This window comes from Phyllobates terribilis, unplaced genomic scaffold (genome assembly GCF_046119375.1).
Source record: "Phyllobates terribilis strain yellow unplaced genomic scaffold, ASM4611937v1 Scaffold_5__5_contigs__length_657084704, whole genome shotgun sequence".
Classification (NCBI taxonomy): Eukaryota; Metazoa; Chordata; class Amphibia; order Anura; family Dendrobatidae; genus Phyllobates; species Phyllobates terribilis.
Window position 1 is genome coordinate 60,736,016 of NW_027362765.1, and position 17,301 is coordinate 60,753,316.

The 17,301-nt window shown below is 47.2% G+C and overlaps 2 protein-coding genes across 2 annotated transcripts in view; both read left to right on the top strand.

Moving 5' to 3' along the window:
* The window catches only part of LOC141272008 (uncharacterized), a 326,760-nt gene that overhangs the window by 6,731 nt on the left and 302,728 nt on the right, over window positions 1-17,301 (top strand). The gene's annotated exons all lie outside the window — the stretch shown is intronic.
* LOC141272028 (uncharacterized) lies at window positions 4,347-9,171 on the top strand. The gene is made up of 2 exons (XM_073682313.1): window positions 4,347-4,545; window positions 7,267-9,171. The coding sequence occupies exon 2, from the start codon at window positions 7,455-7,457 to the stop codon at window positions 8,115-8,117; it is 663 nt and encodes a 220-aa protein (XP_073538414.1). The 5' UTR covers window positions 4,347-4,545; window positions 7,267-7,454; the 3' UTR covers window positions 8,118-9,171.

The following is a 17,301-nucleotide window of genomic DNA, read 5'->3' on the forward strand; positions in this document are numbered from 1 at the left end:
AGGGGCAACGTCTTCAGGAGATCAATGACTATATTGTTCATCTTCTCACACATCCCGTTGGTTTGGGGGTGGTAAGGCGTTGTACGAATCTTCTTACAGCCATAGAGGTTGCAGAACTCCTGGAAGATTTCAGCCTCGAACGCTGGACCCTGGTCTGTCAGGACCTGTTCCGGATACCCGTGTGGACGGCAGAAGTATTGCTGGAAGGCTCTGGCCGCTGTTTGGGCTGTCAAGTCCTTTACCGGGAATAGTGGTCCACGATTGTCAGGGCATAGATGTATCCTGACCGGCTGGGAGCCAATTTGACATGGTCCAGAGCTACCAGCTCAAGAGGCTGCATGGTGACGATGGGCCTCAAGGGTGTCTTCTGGCTGGCACGGTCCTTCCTCCTTAGGTGACAAGGGCCACAGTCTCTGCACCATTTTTCTACAGCTCCTCTCATGCTGACCCAAAAGAACCTTCCTCTAAGCAGGAACTCCAGTTTCTTCCAACCGAAGTGCCCCGCTCTGTCATGGTAGGCCCCCAGGACCATAGCTGCATCCCGCCTTGGGACCACGACTTGCCAGGTCAGCTCGTGCGTCCGGTGGTTGACATTCCTTCTGCACAACTTGCCTTCGTAGAGGAACAGCTTGCTCTTCTCTTTCCATAGCTGCTTGGCTTCCTCTGGGGCATCCGGATCCATGCGGGCGTCTTCCTGGGTCAGCAGATCTTTCACCAGGCGGATGGCAGGGTCACTATCTTGGGTCTCGGCCCAGCTGTGGTGAGGTAGGGGATTGATCATCACGGTTGTTAGATCCTCCTCCTTCACGCGGTGAGAGTGTTGAGCGGCTCCATACCGGTGAAACGCGGGGAGTTCTACCTCTTCCAGCTCTTCTGGGTCTTCGTCACCTTCAGGTAAGTGAGGCATTCTTGATAGGGCGTCAGCGTTGGCATTGGTTTTGCCGGCCCGGTACTTGATCACGAAGTTATAGTTGGAGAGACGGGCCATCCACCGCTGTTCTAGGGCACCCAGTCTTGCATTGTCTAGGTGTGTTAACGGGTTGTTGTCAGTGTACACCGTGAACTTTGCAGAGGCCAGGTAATGCTTGAAGCGTTCCGTCACGGCCCACACCACCGCCAAGAATTCTAGCTTGAAGGCGCTGTAATTCTCCGGGTTCCTCTCGGTGGGCCTCAGTTTCCGCTGGCGTATGCGATCACCCGTTCTCTGCCCTGTTGGTTTTGGGACAGTACGGCTCCCAGTCCCACATTACTGGCGTCTGTGTGAAGGATAAAAGGCTGGCCATAATCAGGGTAGGCCAGGATCTCATCCCCCGTGAGGGCCATCTTTAGCTGGCGGAAGGACTCCTCTTCCGGTTTATCCCACTTGAAGGGTGGCTTTAGACTTCTGGACTTAGACTGTCCGATCAGGAGGTCCTGCATAGGAGCTGCCATCTTGGTGAACCCTGGGATGAACCTTCGGTAGTAGCCTACCAACCCGAGAAACTGTCTCACCTCTTTGATGTTCGAGGGGCTTGGCCAGCTCTTGATTGCCGTGACCTTGTCAGGGTCGGGGGCTACTCCTTCCGCACTTACCACGTGCCCTAGGTACTGGACCTTCGGCTTCAACAGGTGACACTTCGATGGTTTCACCTTCAGGCCATAGCCTGCCAGGGCTTCGAACACCTCGGCCAGGTGCTTTAGATGGTCCTCGTAGATCTTCGAATAGACGATCACGTCGTCCAGGTAAAGGAGGACCGTCTCGAAGTTTCGGTGCCCTAGACAGCATTCCATCAGCCGCTGGAAGGTCCCTGGTGCGTTGCAGAGCCCGAAAGGCATACAGTTGAATTCGCTCAGTCCCATCGGGGTGGTGAAGGCGGTCTTCCCCTTGTCAGCCTCTGCCACAGGAACCTGCCAGTACCCGCTAGTAAGGTCCAAAGTAGAAAAGAAGTTAGCAGATTTTAGTGCGGCTAAAGACTCTTCTATTCTAGGCAGCGGATATGCGTCTTTGTGGGTGATACGGTTGATTTGTCTATAGTCTACGCACATTCTCATGGTGCCGTCTTTCTTTTTCACCAGAACCAAGGGGGCAGCCCAGGGGCTACAGCTATCTCTAATGACCCCAGCTTCTTTCATTTCCCGCAGCATACCCTTGGCGTTCTGATAATGTGCAGGGGGTACAGGCCTGTGTCTTTCTTTTATCGGTGGGTGGCTCCCTGTGGGGATGTGGTGTTCTATCCCTTTTACTCTGCCGAAGTCTAGCGGGTGCTTACTAAAGACTCTCTCGTACTCCTGTACCACCCGGTAGACTCCTTGTTTTTGGTGCAGGGGAGTGGAGTCAGCACCCACGTGGAGTTTCTGGCACCAGTCCTCCTTTTGTTTCTGGGAGCTATTACCCTCCGCCTGTGGAGATGGAGGCAAGGGTTCCACGGCCCTGATAGCCTTGTGTTCGACGACAAACAGTTTGGCGAGTGTAGCGTACCTGGGTAAGTGTACTTCCCTCTTCCCAATGTTGAGTATGCGGACGGGCACCCTCCCATGACGGACATCAACCACCCCCGGGCTGTCAAAATGGTGGGCCTGCTGTCTGAGTACACGGGTTCTACCATGGCTTGGTAGTCTCTACCTCTCAACCCGATTGCAGTCCGACACCAGATCATCATTTCACTTTTGGGAGGCAAGGAAATGGGGAATGGGTCACTCAGTCTTACGCTACCGATCTCACCACCAGACAGTTCTACCTGCTGCCGTCTCATCAGGGCTTTTATCTCCTTGTTGAGGACTCTCTGTTGGCTGGAACTAGCATTCACTGCCACCTGTTGTAGAATTACAATTACCTCTGAAAGACAATTTTCAATTACGTTAGTACCCACAGTTATTTTAGGGTGACTTTCACGACAGTCAATGTCCACAATAATTACTCCCTGTGCCGGCAGTTCAACTTTACCAATTTTAATGGTCATCTCCTTGAACCCCATCTGCGGCACGGGTAAGCCATTACTGGCGATGATGCTCAAGTTACTGTCTGGATACCGTGTGATATCAGCATCAGTCCAATACTGCTTAAAAAGTACATAAGGGATAGTGGTTACTTGCGACCCAGTATCCAGCAAGGCGCTCATGGGGATACCGTCCAGCACCATGGGTAAAACCGGGCGCCCCCCAACGTACTTATTACGCCAATTGTAAGGGCCTGGTGATCTTATGCCTGGGGGTTGGCCCTCTGCCCCAGGTTGGACCCGTTTAAATTACAGTACCTGGAAATGTGTCTGGGCTGGTTGCATCGACGGCAAATGGGCTGTCCATCCTCTGCGTAGCGGTCTGTGGGCCTCCCTCGGAACGACGGGATCCTCCTCTGTCGACGACACGGGACATCCTCCGGACTTGAAGCCAGCTCGATGGGTCTTGACGGGTCCACTTGCAACGCCTGGACGGTCCTGGTCAACGCCGCGACGCTCCTGGTCAGCTCCTGGACTTGGTGGTGCAGGTCTTTCGACGGGGCTTGGTTCAGGGCCTGAGCATCAGCCCCCACGGGGTCCATAGAGGAGGGCGCCGCCTCCTGGTGGTAGGTGAGAGCAGGGCGCCGGGGGTTTATAGCGCCACTAGTTGCAGGTTCACGGAGCACCCTTATGGCCCTGTCCTTAAATTGGGCAAAGGTCAGATCAGGGTTCTGAAAGAACATGAGGCGCAGTTGGGCCCTGTGGGCGCTAGATAGCAGACCTTCTATGAATTGTTCTGTTAGTAACTTATCCGTTTCCTGCACGCTGCCAGGGTCAGTTTGTTGGATGGCCCTTAGGGCTTCCTGCAAATTTAGGGCATAGTCTCTGATGCTGTCCTGTGCCCGCTGCTTACATCTATAGAACCTCATTTTAATCTCAGCGGAGGTACGTGTGTCAAAGGTACCCCGCAGCCGGGCCAGAATACCCTTCACAGTCCTTTTCTCCTCAGTGGGCCATGATTTTACCTCCCTTTGGGCTGCGCCAGTTAACTGCCCTATTAATATGCTGACCTTCTGTTCCTCTGTCAGGGGGTAAACCTGGAACAAACTGTACAGCCTTTCCTTAAAGTCAGTTAGGGCATGGGGCTCCCCTGAGTACTTGGGCAGCCAGGCCGCTCCAGGGATATAGGGCAGGGAAAATGGCATCACCGCTGCTGCAGCTGCGTTGGTGGTAGTGGGCGCCTCTGTATCCGACATCTTCCTCCCCCCCCTAGTTAAGCGTGGCCTACCTTCCGACGATCCTCTTCTGTAGGCCGCGGCTCCGCTGCTGCTGCTATGGACGAGGACCTGGCGTCGCGTCCTGATGACGTCAGCGTCGCTCTCTCTCCCTTCCAGGACCTTGCACAGCGTCGGTGCGTGGGGCGGAGCTTCGGATCTCGCACGATTTTGACGTCCACGCCCCTCTTCTTCCCGCACGGCGTCCTGAAGATGGCGTCCGATGGCGGGAAGCAGCTGCGGATGGCGGGAAGATGGCAGAAGACGGCGGGAAACGGTCCAAGATGGCGTCTGATGGCGGGAATCGGCTCCGGATGGCGGGAAATGACTCCGGACGGCGGGAAACTTCGCCACAGGTAAGTTACAAAAGTCTTTTTCAGGCACGCAGTACCCGGTGGTTGCGGGCACGAAATCCTGCCGACTACGCCAAAGCTGACTCGCCCCCTGGGCCGTGGGGCATGCGGATCCGGGCAATAGAGAAACGATGGGGGTAGTAGTGGCGGCCCGGTCCCGCGGCTCAGGGTGGTCAGGCCAATGGTAGTCTGCTATGTACTGGTTGATAATGTCCGACTACGCCACCCGTGGATTGCGGTTATTAGGAACCGCCGCTGCATGCAGACCGCTGGGGCTGATGAGGTATGCAGCTACGGTAGTGTGACTCCCCACGGGAAGAGTGCGGCCTCAGGGCAGTATAATGGATGGTGGGAGTGATGGTAGTGAGAGTCCCAGTGCTGATAGTGCTGGAGGAGCAAGGAGCACACAGACAACAGGTTGCAGTCCAGGGTCTTTACTAGAACAGGTAAATTGACCCACAAACAGTCCCAGCTAGGAGGGGACCTGGATGTCTGAGAGCAACGGGGAAATTGGCCCTGGTCAGGGTGAGGGTGTAGGCCTACCGTGCTTTCTGCGCTCCTTCTGGCTATCTCCTCCTTATAGAGTAACAGCCCACGTTTCCGAGCTTTCCGTGTATTCTCGCCTGTATGGCCTGCGACGTGGGTTCCTTTCTGCTCCCAGCCTTGTACGGCTTTACTGGTCCCTTCGGTTGTGGCAGGGCCTCCAGGCTTCTTAGGCCAAGGAATATACAGTCCCCTGCGAACTGGTTATCTGCTGGGGGATGTGGAATCCTCCCAGCCTCAGACACCAAAGTCTGGTAAATTAAGTCCTTTATCTGCTAAGACAGGCTCTCTTCGCCTCTTGTCTCTGGCTTGTGGCTCTCCTCCTGCCACACTTCCTCTTAGGTGCAATACAAAACGGTCTGTCCCTGCTCTGCTCTGGGACAAGTCTCAGTCCTGAGACAGGCCTTCAAGTTCTCTCTAACCCTGCCCCCAGCATCAGCTTTTATAGGGGCAACCTGCTCCCCCTACTGGCATGAGACAGGAGGCATTGCATGCTAATGTTCCCCTGACTAGAGAAGCTCCCCCTTGCTCTCAGACACAGCTTTAATTACACTTATGGCATCCAGGCCAGGGTGACACAAGTGCATTTACTGAACATACATTTCAGTAGGACAATATTTCGGATTTTAAAAACATTTTTCAAGCTGTTGTTATAAAGTATTCTAATTTACTGAGATAATGACTTTTGTGTTTTCATTGGCTGTAAGCCATAATCATCAACGTTAACAGAAATAAATACTTGAAATGGATCACTCTGTTTGTAATGAGTACTCTGTTTGAAATAAATAAACTTTTTGATGATATTCTAATTTTGTGAGAAGCACCTGTATATATTTTTTAAATGGTAAAAAAAGTTCATCATGCAGAACTTTGTTATCCATTCTAAAAATGAACACATAATGGAACCCAGACGGACCCCACAACAATTAACGGGACCACTCTGCTTCTGTTTGCATCAGTTGTGCAACAGATCAGTTTTGGACATAAATTCCATTTTCCTGAAATAGAACAGACAAAATCTCACAAATACAGGTGTGAACACACTCCAAAGCTCTCCGCCAAAAAATGCAGACATGTCTTTGTTTGATCCTTTTTGTGTATTGAACTCGCCCGTTCAAGGGAATAGGTCTGCATTCCCAGATACCACTCAGATGCCATCCGAAATAACGTGGTCCATTAACTGAATCAGAAAGCTGTATGTTGACACTTTTTTCCTTGTGAAACATCAGACACCATTATTTTTACGGTGCAGAACTTCATAGTGTGAATATGTTCTATGGAGAGGAGAAAGATGACAGAGAGATCATATACCTGCCTGGCAGTGTGTGCTTGGTTGTGGTAAACAGCCATGAAGAATTTGCTAGTTCATGAGAAATCAAAACCTACCATGTGACCAGCGCTGGAGAAAGTTTGAATATGGAAGAGTTGAGAAAACAGCTATGATCAGAATAGCTCAATGCTAAAAACCAGATACATGCAGCTTTATTAACTACAGAAGCTTAGTCACATATGTGGTTAACTATTTGTTGTGCACAAAGGTGTCCATAGCCTTTAAGCCAAGTGATCTTTGAAAGAACGAGCGACTGTCAACCATGGATTACAGAGGACACTGCTGCAAATTCATTTTCAGATCTCCCAGTGCTCCCATATTCATGATGGAATCCAATGCTTTCTGTTGACTTCCAATACATAGAATATAGGAGAACAAGCTCCTTTTACTATGTTATATCTATTGCTTAGTTCCATTTTGTAAAAACAAACAACCTACATTTGCACCAAAGCCATATCTTATTTTTACATGACCATATTGCTGTGCTCTGTGCTAGATGCATGTACTATACTTGTCACGAAGTGTGAGATATCTCCACTATCTAATAGCACTGACTGACTGTTGACTTTATGAGGGTCCACTGACCATGAAACTGCAAATGATTGGTGACAGGTGACGTGAAACCAGAACCTATAGAGAACACTGATTCAACAGAAAAGACAAAGTACTGACAAAGCACAAACTGGTGGCCTAACATCATAATCTACTAGTCCTTGGGTAGTAGTCTACTGTCTTACTCAGTTTAAAGCTGAATTCTATTATAGTTTGTTTGGAAATTATATAAAATAGTATAAATATTAATACAATTTCAATGCAGTGTTATTGATAAATAATAATTTTATTTTTGGCAGATGACTGTACCAGGAGCTCAGAAGGACATCTGATATTTTCAGATTTTGCAGCAGATGATCATGGTATCACATCAGATACATATGAAGAACATGGAATTATCCCAGATACACCTCAAGCCCTTCTTAGGAAAAATCTATCATCTGATCCTTTTCAACAGGTCCTTTCTTCTGCTTCATTAAAGGAAAATATGAAAAACAAAAAGCACAAAAGTACTGATGAACATGAAGCACATCACACAGGGGAGAAACCATTTTTATGGGCACAATCTGGGAAATGTTACAATATTAAATCAAGATTTCTTTCACGTCAGAGAAGTCACTCAGGGAAGACACTATTTTCATGTTTAAAATGTAGGAAATATTTTAAAAGGAAAGCACATCTTATTTCACATCAAAAAACTCACACAGGGGAGAAGCCATTTTCATGCTCAGAATGTGGGAAATATTTTAGTGAGAAAAAAATTCTTGTTAAACATCAAAGAACTCACACAGGGGAGAAACCATTTTTATGTTCCGAATGTGGGTATTGTTGTAATCAGAGATCAAATCTTGTTAGACATCAGAGAACTCACACTGGAGAAAAGCCATTTTCATGTTCAGAATGTGGGAAATGTTTTATAGATAAATTCCATCTTGTTACACATCAGAGAACTCACACAGGGGAAAAGCCATTTTCATGTTCAGAATGTGGGAAATGTTTTATAGATAAATCAAATCTTGTTAAACATCAGAGAACTCACACAGGGGAAAAGCCATTTTCATGTTCAGAATGTGGGAAATGTTTTATAGATAAATCAAATCTTGTTAAACATCAGAGAACTCATATATTGGAAAAGCCACCTTTATTTTAAATCATGACACTGTCAATATGTAAAAGAAAAATTACAAGTTATAATGAAGTAAAGTCACTTTTGTACAAGAAAAAGGAAAAACAACTTATAGCACTAAATAATTATTAGAAAATGTATAGATTTAGCAATGACCATTTGTTCTAAAAAGTAATTACAATCCTATTGTCTATAAAATATTTAACATTTGTATGTATTATTTAACTATTAATTATTCGCGTGGTGTCCATTGGACCCCAATCGTGTTTGTTTTCGTCATATTTCCGCAAATATGGAAGGAAGGTAACCGTCCGTTTTCGTAGCTTCCCTGTTTGGACGCCTCTCTGTCCTTAGTGACGCTGCATCGACTACACTTACCACAGCAAAAAAACAACAAGGCATTTCTAGTACTGTCAACTATGCATAATGATAAAGTTATAGGTGAAGGTGGTAAAAAGACGCTGGAAATAATAGACTTTTACAATAAAACCAAGTGTGGCGTTTATACAAACGTCAAATTGTGCAAAACTTAAAACATTGCTCGGCCCAGTACAAGATGGCCAATGGTCATATTTTTTTTTTTATATATCTCTTCAATGTATCAGCAATCAATGCTTATGTTATTTATAACATTAATAATAAGACTAAAATGACCCCAAAGGAAATTCTGAAACTTTTTTTTTGACGGAATTAGTAAGAGCTCATAAAAAAATAAAAGCAGAAATTTCGAAATAACAAAGTTTCCTGAAAAGATAACTCAATAATGACACTGACCCTTCTTTTCTGGAAATAGGTTGATGTCAGTTGTATGTGAGATCTAGTGACCAAAAAAAACAAAACCTGATGTGATAATTACAAGAAATGTATGTGCTATGAGCACCATAAGAAGATATGTGATTCTTGAGCCAAATAATTACTTGTTTTTTTCATAGTGCATAAGTAGATGTTTAAATTTTGTTGATTACTAAAAATTCCATATTTTCGTTTAGTTAAGATGCTCTACCTTAAGTTCTTAAAATAAAGTAAGTAAAAATTCTTCTTTAATATATTGTTTATTTTTCAAGATGAAAACTGGGGCCCTATGAACCCAACGTGACTAATCGTGTAAATATTTTGACGCCACAAAATTAAGGTTAATAAAGTGCAAAACTGTAAAAAAATTGTTCACCATTACCAGTTCCAACTTGTCTGTTTCAGCCAGAGAATATAAAAATGGAGATAGTGTTGTTGGATTTATATAAAAAAATATATCCTTTTTTCTTAATTAAAATTCCATATACAGCACAGACCAAAAGTTTGGACACACCTTCTCATTTAAAGATTTTTCTGTATTTTCATGACTATGAAAATTGTACATTCACACTGAAGGCATGAAAACTATGAATTAACACATGTGGAATTATATACTTAACAAAAAAGTGTGAAACAACTGAAAATATGTCTTATAGTCTAGGTTCTTCAAAGTAGCCACCTTTTGCTTTGATGACTGCTTTGCACACTCTTGGCATTCTCTTGATGACCTTCAAGAGATAGTCACCGGAAATGGTCTTCCAACAATCTTGAAGGAGTTCCCAGAGATGCTTAGCACTTGTTGGCCCTTTTGCCTTCACTTTGCAGTCCAGCTCACCCCAAACCATCTCGATTGGGTTCAGGTCTGGTGATTGTGGAGGCCAGGTCATCTGGCGTAACACCCCATCACTCTCCTTCTTGGTCAAATAGCCCTTACACAGCCTGGAGGTGTGTTTGGGGTCATTGTCCTGTTGAAAAATAAATGATGGTTCAACAAAACGCAAACCGGATGGAATAGCATGCCGCTGCAAGATGCTGTGGTAGCCATGCTGGTTTAGTATGCCTTCAATTTTGAATAAACCCCCAACTGTGTCACCAGCAAAGCACCCCCACACCATCACACCTCCTCCTCCATGCTTCACGGTGGGAACCAGGCATGTAGAGTCCATCAGTTCACCTTTTCTGCATCGCACAAAGACACGGTGGTTGGAACCAAAGATCTCAAATTTGGACTCATCAGACCAAAGCACAAATTTCCACTGGTCTAATGTCCATTCCTTGTGTTCTTTAGCCCAAACAAGTCTCTTCTGCTTGTTACCTGTCCTTAGCAGTGGTTTCCTAGCAGCTATTTTACCATGAAGGCCTGCTGCACAAAGTCTCCGTTTAACAGTTGTTGTAGAGATGTGTCTGCTGTTAGAACTCTGTGTGGCATTGACCTGGTCTCTAATCTGAGCTACTGTTAACCTGTGATTTCGGAGGCAGGTGACTTGGATAAACTTATCCTCAGAAGCAGAGGTGACTCTTGGTCTTCCTTTCCTGGTGCGGTCCTCATGTGAGCCAGTTTCTTTGTAGCACTTGATGGTTTTTGCAACTGCACTTGGGGACACTTTCAAAGTTTGCCCAAATTTTCGGACTGACTGACCGTCATTTCTTAAAGTAATGATGGCCACTTGTTTTTCTTTACTTAGCTGCTTTTTTCTTGCCATAATACAAATTCTAACAGTCTATTCAGTAGGACTATCAGCTGTGTATCCACCTGACTTCTGCACAACACAACTGATGGTCCCAACCCCATTTATAAGGCAAGAAATCCCACTTATTAAACCGGACAGGGCACACCTGTGAAGTGAAAACCATTTCCGGTGACTACCTCTTGAAGCTCATCAAGAGAATGCCAAGAGTGTGCAAAGCAGTCATCAAAGCAAAAGGTGGCTACTTTGAAGAACCTAGAATATAAGACATATTTTCAGTTGTTTCACACTTTTTTGTTAAGTATATAATTCCACATGTGTTAATTCATAGTTTTCATGCCTTCAGTGTGAATGTACAATTTTCATAGTCATGAAAATACAGAAAAATCTTTAAATGAGAAGGTGTGTCCAAACTTTTGGTCTGTACTGTACATGTCAGAGAAAAGCGGTAACAAATGGCGCGTTTCAACCTTTTAACCTACTTAGTCATACAATGAAAAATGCAGACAGGAAATCCTATTTAAAAGCAAAGACCACTCCCCTTAAGTTTTCAAAAGCCATGAGGGTATATCATAGTCAGTGGGGTGAGACAAAGGCATAGTCAGTTAACAGTCCAAGGTAGTGGATCACAACAGAACCCTCCTCTCCTAGGGGGTAGGCAGCAGACTCCCAGGTTTCCTAGGAAACCTATGATGAATGGCCCTGACCACACAATCAGCCTTCATGGAACAAGCTGAAGCGCAGGATCTCTCCTCGGGTCCATATTCCCTCCAATGAACAAAATATTGGAGAGAATTTTGGACCCTCCGAAAATTCACGATCCTCTGAAGCTCATTCTCCAAACCTCCATCTACAGAAATTAGAGGAGGCGAAGACAAGGCAGACACCACTTTAACAGAGATTTGTGGAATACATTTGGGATGTGACACGTCGGATGAAGTCTTAATCTAAGGCTGTGTGCCCACGATTAGTGTTGAGCGATACCTTCCAATATCGGGAAATATCAGATCGGATTGGATCAGACCGATACCCAAAAAATATCGGATATCGCAGATTCCGATACCGGAAACCAATGCAAGTCAATGGGACACAAATATCTGAATGAAAATAAACCCTTTCTTTCCTTGTAGGTTAATTCTACATGAAGGAAAACAACTAAGAATAATGTAGAATGTATTACATGAAAAGCCGTCAATTCAGCAGCGGCATACACTGGTACCCCACAATTTAGAACAGAAAGAATAGAGCATCACAGATAGATTAGATAGATAGAAATTTGTCAGTCACATATGTAAGAAGTACAGTGACAGTGTTGCTTACTGTACTTGTCATTTAGTGTTAAAGGATTTATTTAAAAAAATAATAGTGTTTTCATACACCGTCTCTTTAAAAAAGCCGGCCGGCAATTCAGCATCAGTACCCGACAATTTAGAATAGAAAGAATAGAGCATCACACATAGATTAGATAGATAGAAACATGTCAGTCACATATATATGAAGTACAGTGACAGTGTTGATTACTGTACTTGTCATTTAGTGTTAAAATAAAGGATTAAAAAAAAATTGGCGTTGGGTTCCTCGTAATTTTAGTCTCTAGCGGAGGTTAAGCAGACGGCTGGGGCAGATGTTTGAAGCCTGGGAAGGGGGTAATACCCACGGAGCTTCCCAGGCTACTAATATCAGCCCCCAGCTGAATACCTAGCCTTTACTAGCTATTAAAATATTGGACCCCAAAAAAATGATGTGGGGTCCCCCCTATTTTAATAGCTAGCAAAGGCTAGGCAGACTGCTGGGGGCTGATATTAATAGCCCAGGAAGGGTGTCATGAATATTGGCCCCCTCCCAGGCTAGAAACACCAGCCACCCCAGAAATGGCGCATCCATAGTATGCGCCAATTCTGGCACTTAGCCTCGCTCTTCCCACTGCCCTGTAGCGGTGGCAGTGGGGTAATAGGGCTGGGGTTGATGTCAGCTTATAATGTCAGCTGACATCAAGCCCAGGTTAGTAATGGAGAGGCGTCTATAAGACACCCCCATTACTAACTCCATAGTCAAAGTTAAAAAAAAAAACACAAACACGCAGAATAAAGTCCTTTAATTGAAATAAACACACAATTCTTTATTGTTCTAAATTAAACGATACTTACCATCACGCCCATTCCAGCTGAAGCCAATGTCTTCTGCAATAAAAGTAAAATAATAAACCAACATCATCCTTACCTTTCCATGGTTCCCAGGACAGCTTCAGCTCTGCTACATTCACATGACAGGCTGGATCGCAGCCGAAAGCTGCCATCCAGCTTGCCATGCCACAGACACTGAGAAGCGCAGGCATGCTTGCGCTCCTCAGTGTCTGGCTGTGACGGCATAAAGATGAGCCGAGGTCATGTCCAATGAACTCGGCTCACCTCAGGCATGTCACTGACAGAATGGGAGAATTTTCCTGCGCATGCGGTGAGCGTGGGACGTATTTGGATGTTCCAACATGACAACGATCCAAAACACAAGGCCAAGTTGACCTGTCATTGGCTACAGCAGAACAAAGTAAAGGTTCTGAAGTGGCCATCTCAGTCTCCTGACCTCAATATCATTGAGCCACTCTGGGGAGATCTCAAGTGCACAGTTCATGCTAGACAGCCCAGGAATTTTCAGGAACTGGAGGCTTTTTGCCAAGAAAAATGGGCAGCTTTACCATCTGAGAAAATAAAGAACCTCATCCACAACTACCTCAAAAGACTTCAAACTGTCATTGATGTTAGAGGGGGCAATACACAGCATTAAGAACTGGGGTATGTGAACTTTTGATCAGGGTCATTTGGATGTCTTTGGTTGTCATTAAGATTTAAAAAGAGAAAACACAGTAGTTTGACAATAAATGGCTTCACCCAACTAGTAACCATGAGTGGCGAAAAAGTTTTTTTTCTATCATTCATATTCTTTGAAACAAGGCCAAGAAAGAAAAAATTTTGAGCACAACTGTGTGTGTGTGTGTGTATATATATATATATATATATATATGTGTATATACAGTACAGACCAAAAGTTTGGACACACCTTCTCATTTAAAGATTTTTCTGTATTTTCATGACTATGAAAATTGTACATTCACACTGAAGGCATCAAAACTATGAATTAACACATGTGGAATTATATACTTAACAAAAAAGTGTGAAACAACTGAAAATATGTCTTACATTCTAGGTTCTTCAAAGTAGCCACCTTTTGCTTTGATGACTGTGTGTCACCCTGGCCTGGATGCCACAAGTGTAATTAAAGCTGTGTCTGAGAGCAAGGGGGAGGTTCTCTAGTCAGGGGAACATTAGCATGCAATGCCTCCTGTCTCAGGCCAGTAGGGGGAGCAGGCTGCCCCTATAGAAGCTGGTGCTGGGGGCAGGGTTAGGGAGAACTGGATGGCCTGTCTCAGCACGGAGACTTGTCCCAGAGCAGAGCAGGGACAGACAGTTGCACTGCACTTAAGAGGAAGTGTGGCAGGAGGAGAGCCACAAGCCAGAGACAAGAGGCGAAGCAAGCCTGTCTTGGCAGATAAGAGACTGACTTTACCAGACTTTGGTGTCTGAGGCTGGGAGGATTCTACATCCTCCAGCAGAGAACCAGTCCTCAAGGGACTGTATATTCCTTGGCCTAAGAAGCCTAGAGGCCCTGCCACAACCGAAGGGACCAGTAAAGCCGTACAAGGCTGGGAGCAGAAAGGAACCCACGTCGCAGGCCATACAGGCGAGAATACACGGAAAGCTTGGAAACGTGGGCTGTTACCCTATAACGAGGAGATAGCCAGAAGGAGCGCAGAAAGCACGGTAGGCCTACACCCTCACCCTAACCAGGGCCAATTTCCCCGTTGCTCTCAGACATCCAGGTCCCCTCCTAGCCGGGACTGTTTATGGGTCAGTTTACCTGTTTTAGTAAAGACCCTGGACTGCAACTTGTTGTCTGTGTGCTCCTTGCTCCTCCAGCACTATCAGCACCGGGACTCTCACTACCATCACTCCCACCATCCACTACACTGCCCTGGGGCCGCACTCTTCCCATGGGGACTCACACTACCCTAGCTGCACACCTCATCAGCCCCAGCGGTCTGCATGCAGCGGCGGTTCCTAATAACCGCAATCCACGGGTGGCGTAGTCGGACATAATCATCAATAGCACATAAAGGACTACCATTGGCCTGACCACCCTGAGCCACGGAACCGGGTTGCCACTACTACTCCCATCGTCCCCCCTATTGCCCGGATCCGAGTGCCCCACGGCCCAGGGAGTCAGCTTTGGCGTAGTCGGCAGGATTTCGTGCCCGCAACCACCGGGTACTGCGTGCCTGAAAAATACTTTTGTAACTTACCTGTGGCGAAGTTTCCCGCCGTCCGGAGTCGTTTCCCGCCATCCGGAGCCGATTCCCGCCATCAGACGCCATCTAGGACCGTTTCCCGCCGTCTTCTGCCGTCTTCCCGCCATCCGCAGCTGCTTCCCACCATCGGACGCCATCTTCAGGACACCGCGCGGGAAGAAGAGGGGCGTGGACGTCAAAACCGCGCGAGATCCGAAGCTCCGCCCCACGCACCGACGCTGCGCAAGGTCCTGGAAGGGAGAGAGAGCGACGCTGACGTCATCGGAGCGCGACGCCAGGTCCTCGTCCATAGCAGCAGCAGCGGAGCCGCGGCCTACAGAAGAGGATCGTCGGAAGGTAGGCCACGCTTAACTAGGGGGAGGAAGATGTCGGATACAGAGGCGCCCACTACCACCAACGCAGCTGCAACAGCGGTGATGCCCTTTTCCCTGCCCTACATCCCTGGAGCAGCCTGGCTGCCCAAGTACTCAGGGGAGCCCCATGCCCTAACTGACTTTAAGGAAAGGCTGTACAGTTTGTTCCAGGTTTACCCCCTGACAGAGGAACAGAAGGTCAGCATATTGACAGGGCAGTTAACTGGCGCAGCCCAGAGGGAGGTAAAATCATGGCCCGCTGAGGAGAAAAGGACTGTGAAGGGTATTCTGGCCCGGCTGCGGGGTACCTTTGACACTCGTACCTCCGCTGAAATTAAAATGAGGTTCTATGGATGTAAGCAGCGGGCACAGGACAGCATCAGAGACTATGCCCTAAATTTGCAGGAAGCCCTAAGGGCCATCCAACAAACTGACCCTGGCAGCGTGCAGGAAACGGATAAGTTACTAACAGAACAATTCATAGAAGGTCTGCTGTCTAGCACCCACAGGGCCCAACTGCGCCTCATGTTCTTTCAGAACCCTGACCTGACCTTTGCCCAATTTAAGGACAGGGCCATAAGGGTGCTCCGTGAATCTGCAACCAGTGGCGCTATAAACCCCCGGCGCCCTGCTCTAACCTACCACCAGGAGGCGGAGCCCTCCTCTATGGACCCCGTGGGGGCTGATGCACAGGCCCTGAACCAAGCCCCGTCGAAAGACCTGCACCACCAAGTCCAGGAGCTGACCAGGAGCGTCGCGGCGTTGACCAGGACCATCCAGGCATTGCAAGTGGACCCGTCAAGACCCATCGAGCTGGCTTCAAGTCCGGAGGATGTCCCGTGGCGTCGACAGAGGAGGATCTCGTCGTTCCGAGGGAGGCCCACAGACCGCTACGCAGAGGATGGACAGCCCATTTGCCGTCGATGCAACCAGCCCGGACACATTTCCAGGTACTGTAATTTAAACGGGTCCAACCTGGGGCAGAGGGCCAACCCCCAGGCATAAGATCACCAGGCCCTTATAATTGGCGTGATAAGTACGTTGGGGGGCGCCCGGTTTTACCCGTGGTGCTGGACGGTATCCCCATGAGCGCCTTGCTGGATACTGGGTCGCAAGTAACCACTATCCCTTATGTACTTTCTAAGCAGTATTGGACTGATGCTGATATCACACGGTATCCAGACAGTAACTTGAGCATCATCGCCAGTAATGGCTTACCCGTGCCGCAGATGGGGTTCAAGGAGATGACCATTAAAATTGGTAAAGTTGAACTGCCGGCACAGGGAGTAATTATTGTGGACATTGACCGTCGTGAAAGTCACCCTAAAATAACTGTGGGTACTAATGTAATTGAAAATTGTCTTTCAGAGGTAATTGTAATTCTACAACAGGTGGCGGTGAATGCTAGTCCCAGCCAACAGAGAGTCCTCAACAAGGAGATAAAAGCCCTGATGAGACGGCAGCAGGTAGAACTGTCTGGTGGTGAGATTGGTAGCGTAAGAATGAGTGACCCATTCCCCATTTCCATGCCTCCCAAAAGTGAAATGATGATCTGGTGTCGGACTGCAATCGGGTTGAGAGGTAGAGACTACCAAGCCATGGTAGAACCCGTGTACTCAGACAGCAGGCCCACCATTTTGACAGCCCGGGGGGTGGTTGATGTCCGTCATGGGAGGGTGCCCGTCCGCATCCTCAACATTGGGGAGAGGGAGGTACACTTACCCAGGTACGCTACACTCGCCAAACTGTTTGTTGTCGAACACAAAGCTATCAGGGCCGTGGAACCCTTGCCTCCATCTCCTCAGGCGGAGGGTAATGGCTCCCAGAAACAAAAGGAGGACTGGTGCCAAAAACTCCACGTGGGTGCTGACTCCACTCCCCTGCACCAAAAACAAGGAGTCTACCGGGTGGTACAGGAGTACGAGAGGGTCTTTAGTAAGCACCCGCTAGACTTCGGCAGGGTAAAAGGGATAGAACACCACATCCCCACAGGGAGCCACCCACCAATAAAAGAA

Excerpts from the sequence above, each read along its gene's own strand:
- LOC141272028 (XM_073682313.1), top strand. The coding sequence starts at position 7,455 with ATGAAAAACAAAAAGCACAAAAGTACTGATGAACATGAAGCACATCAC.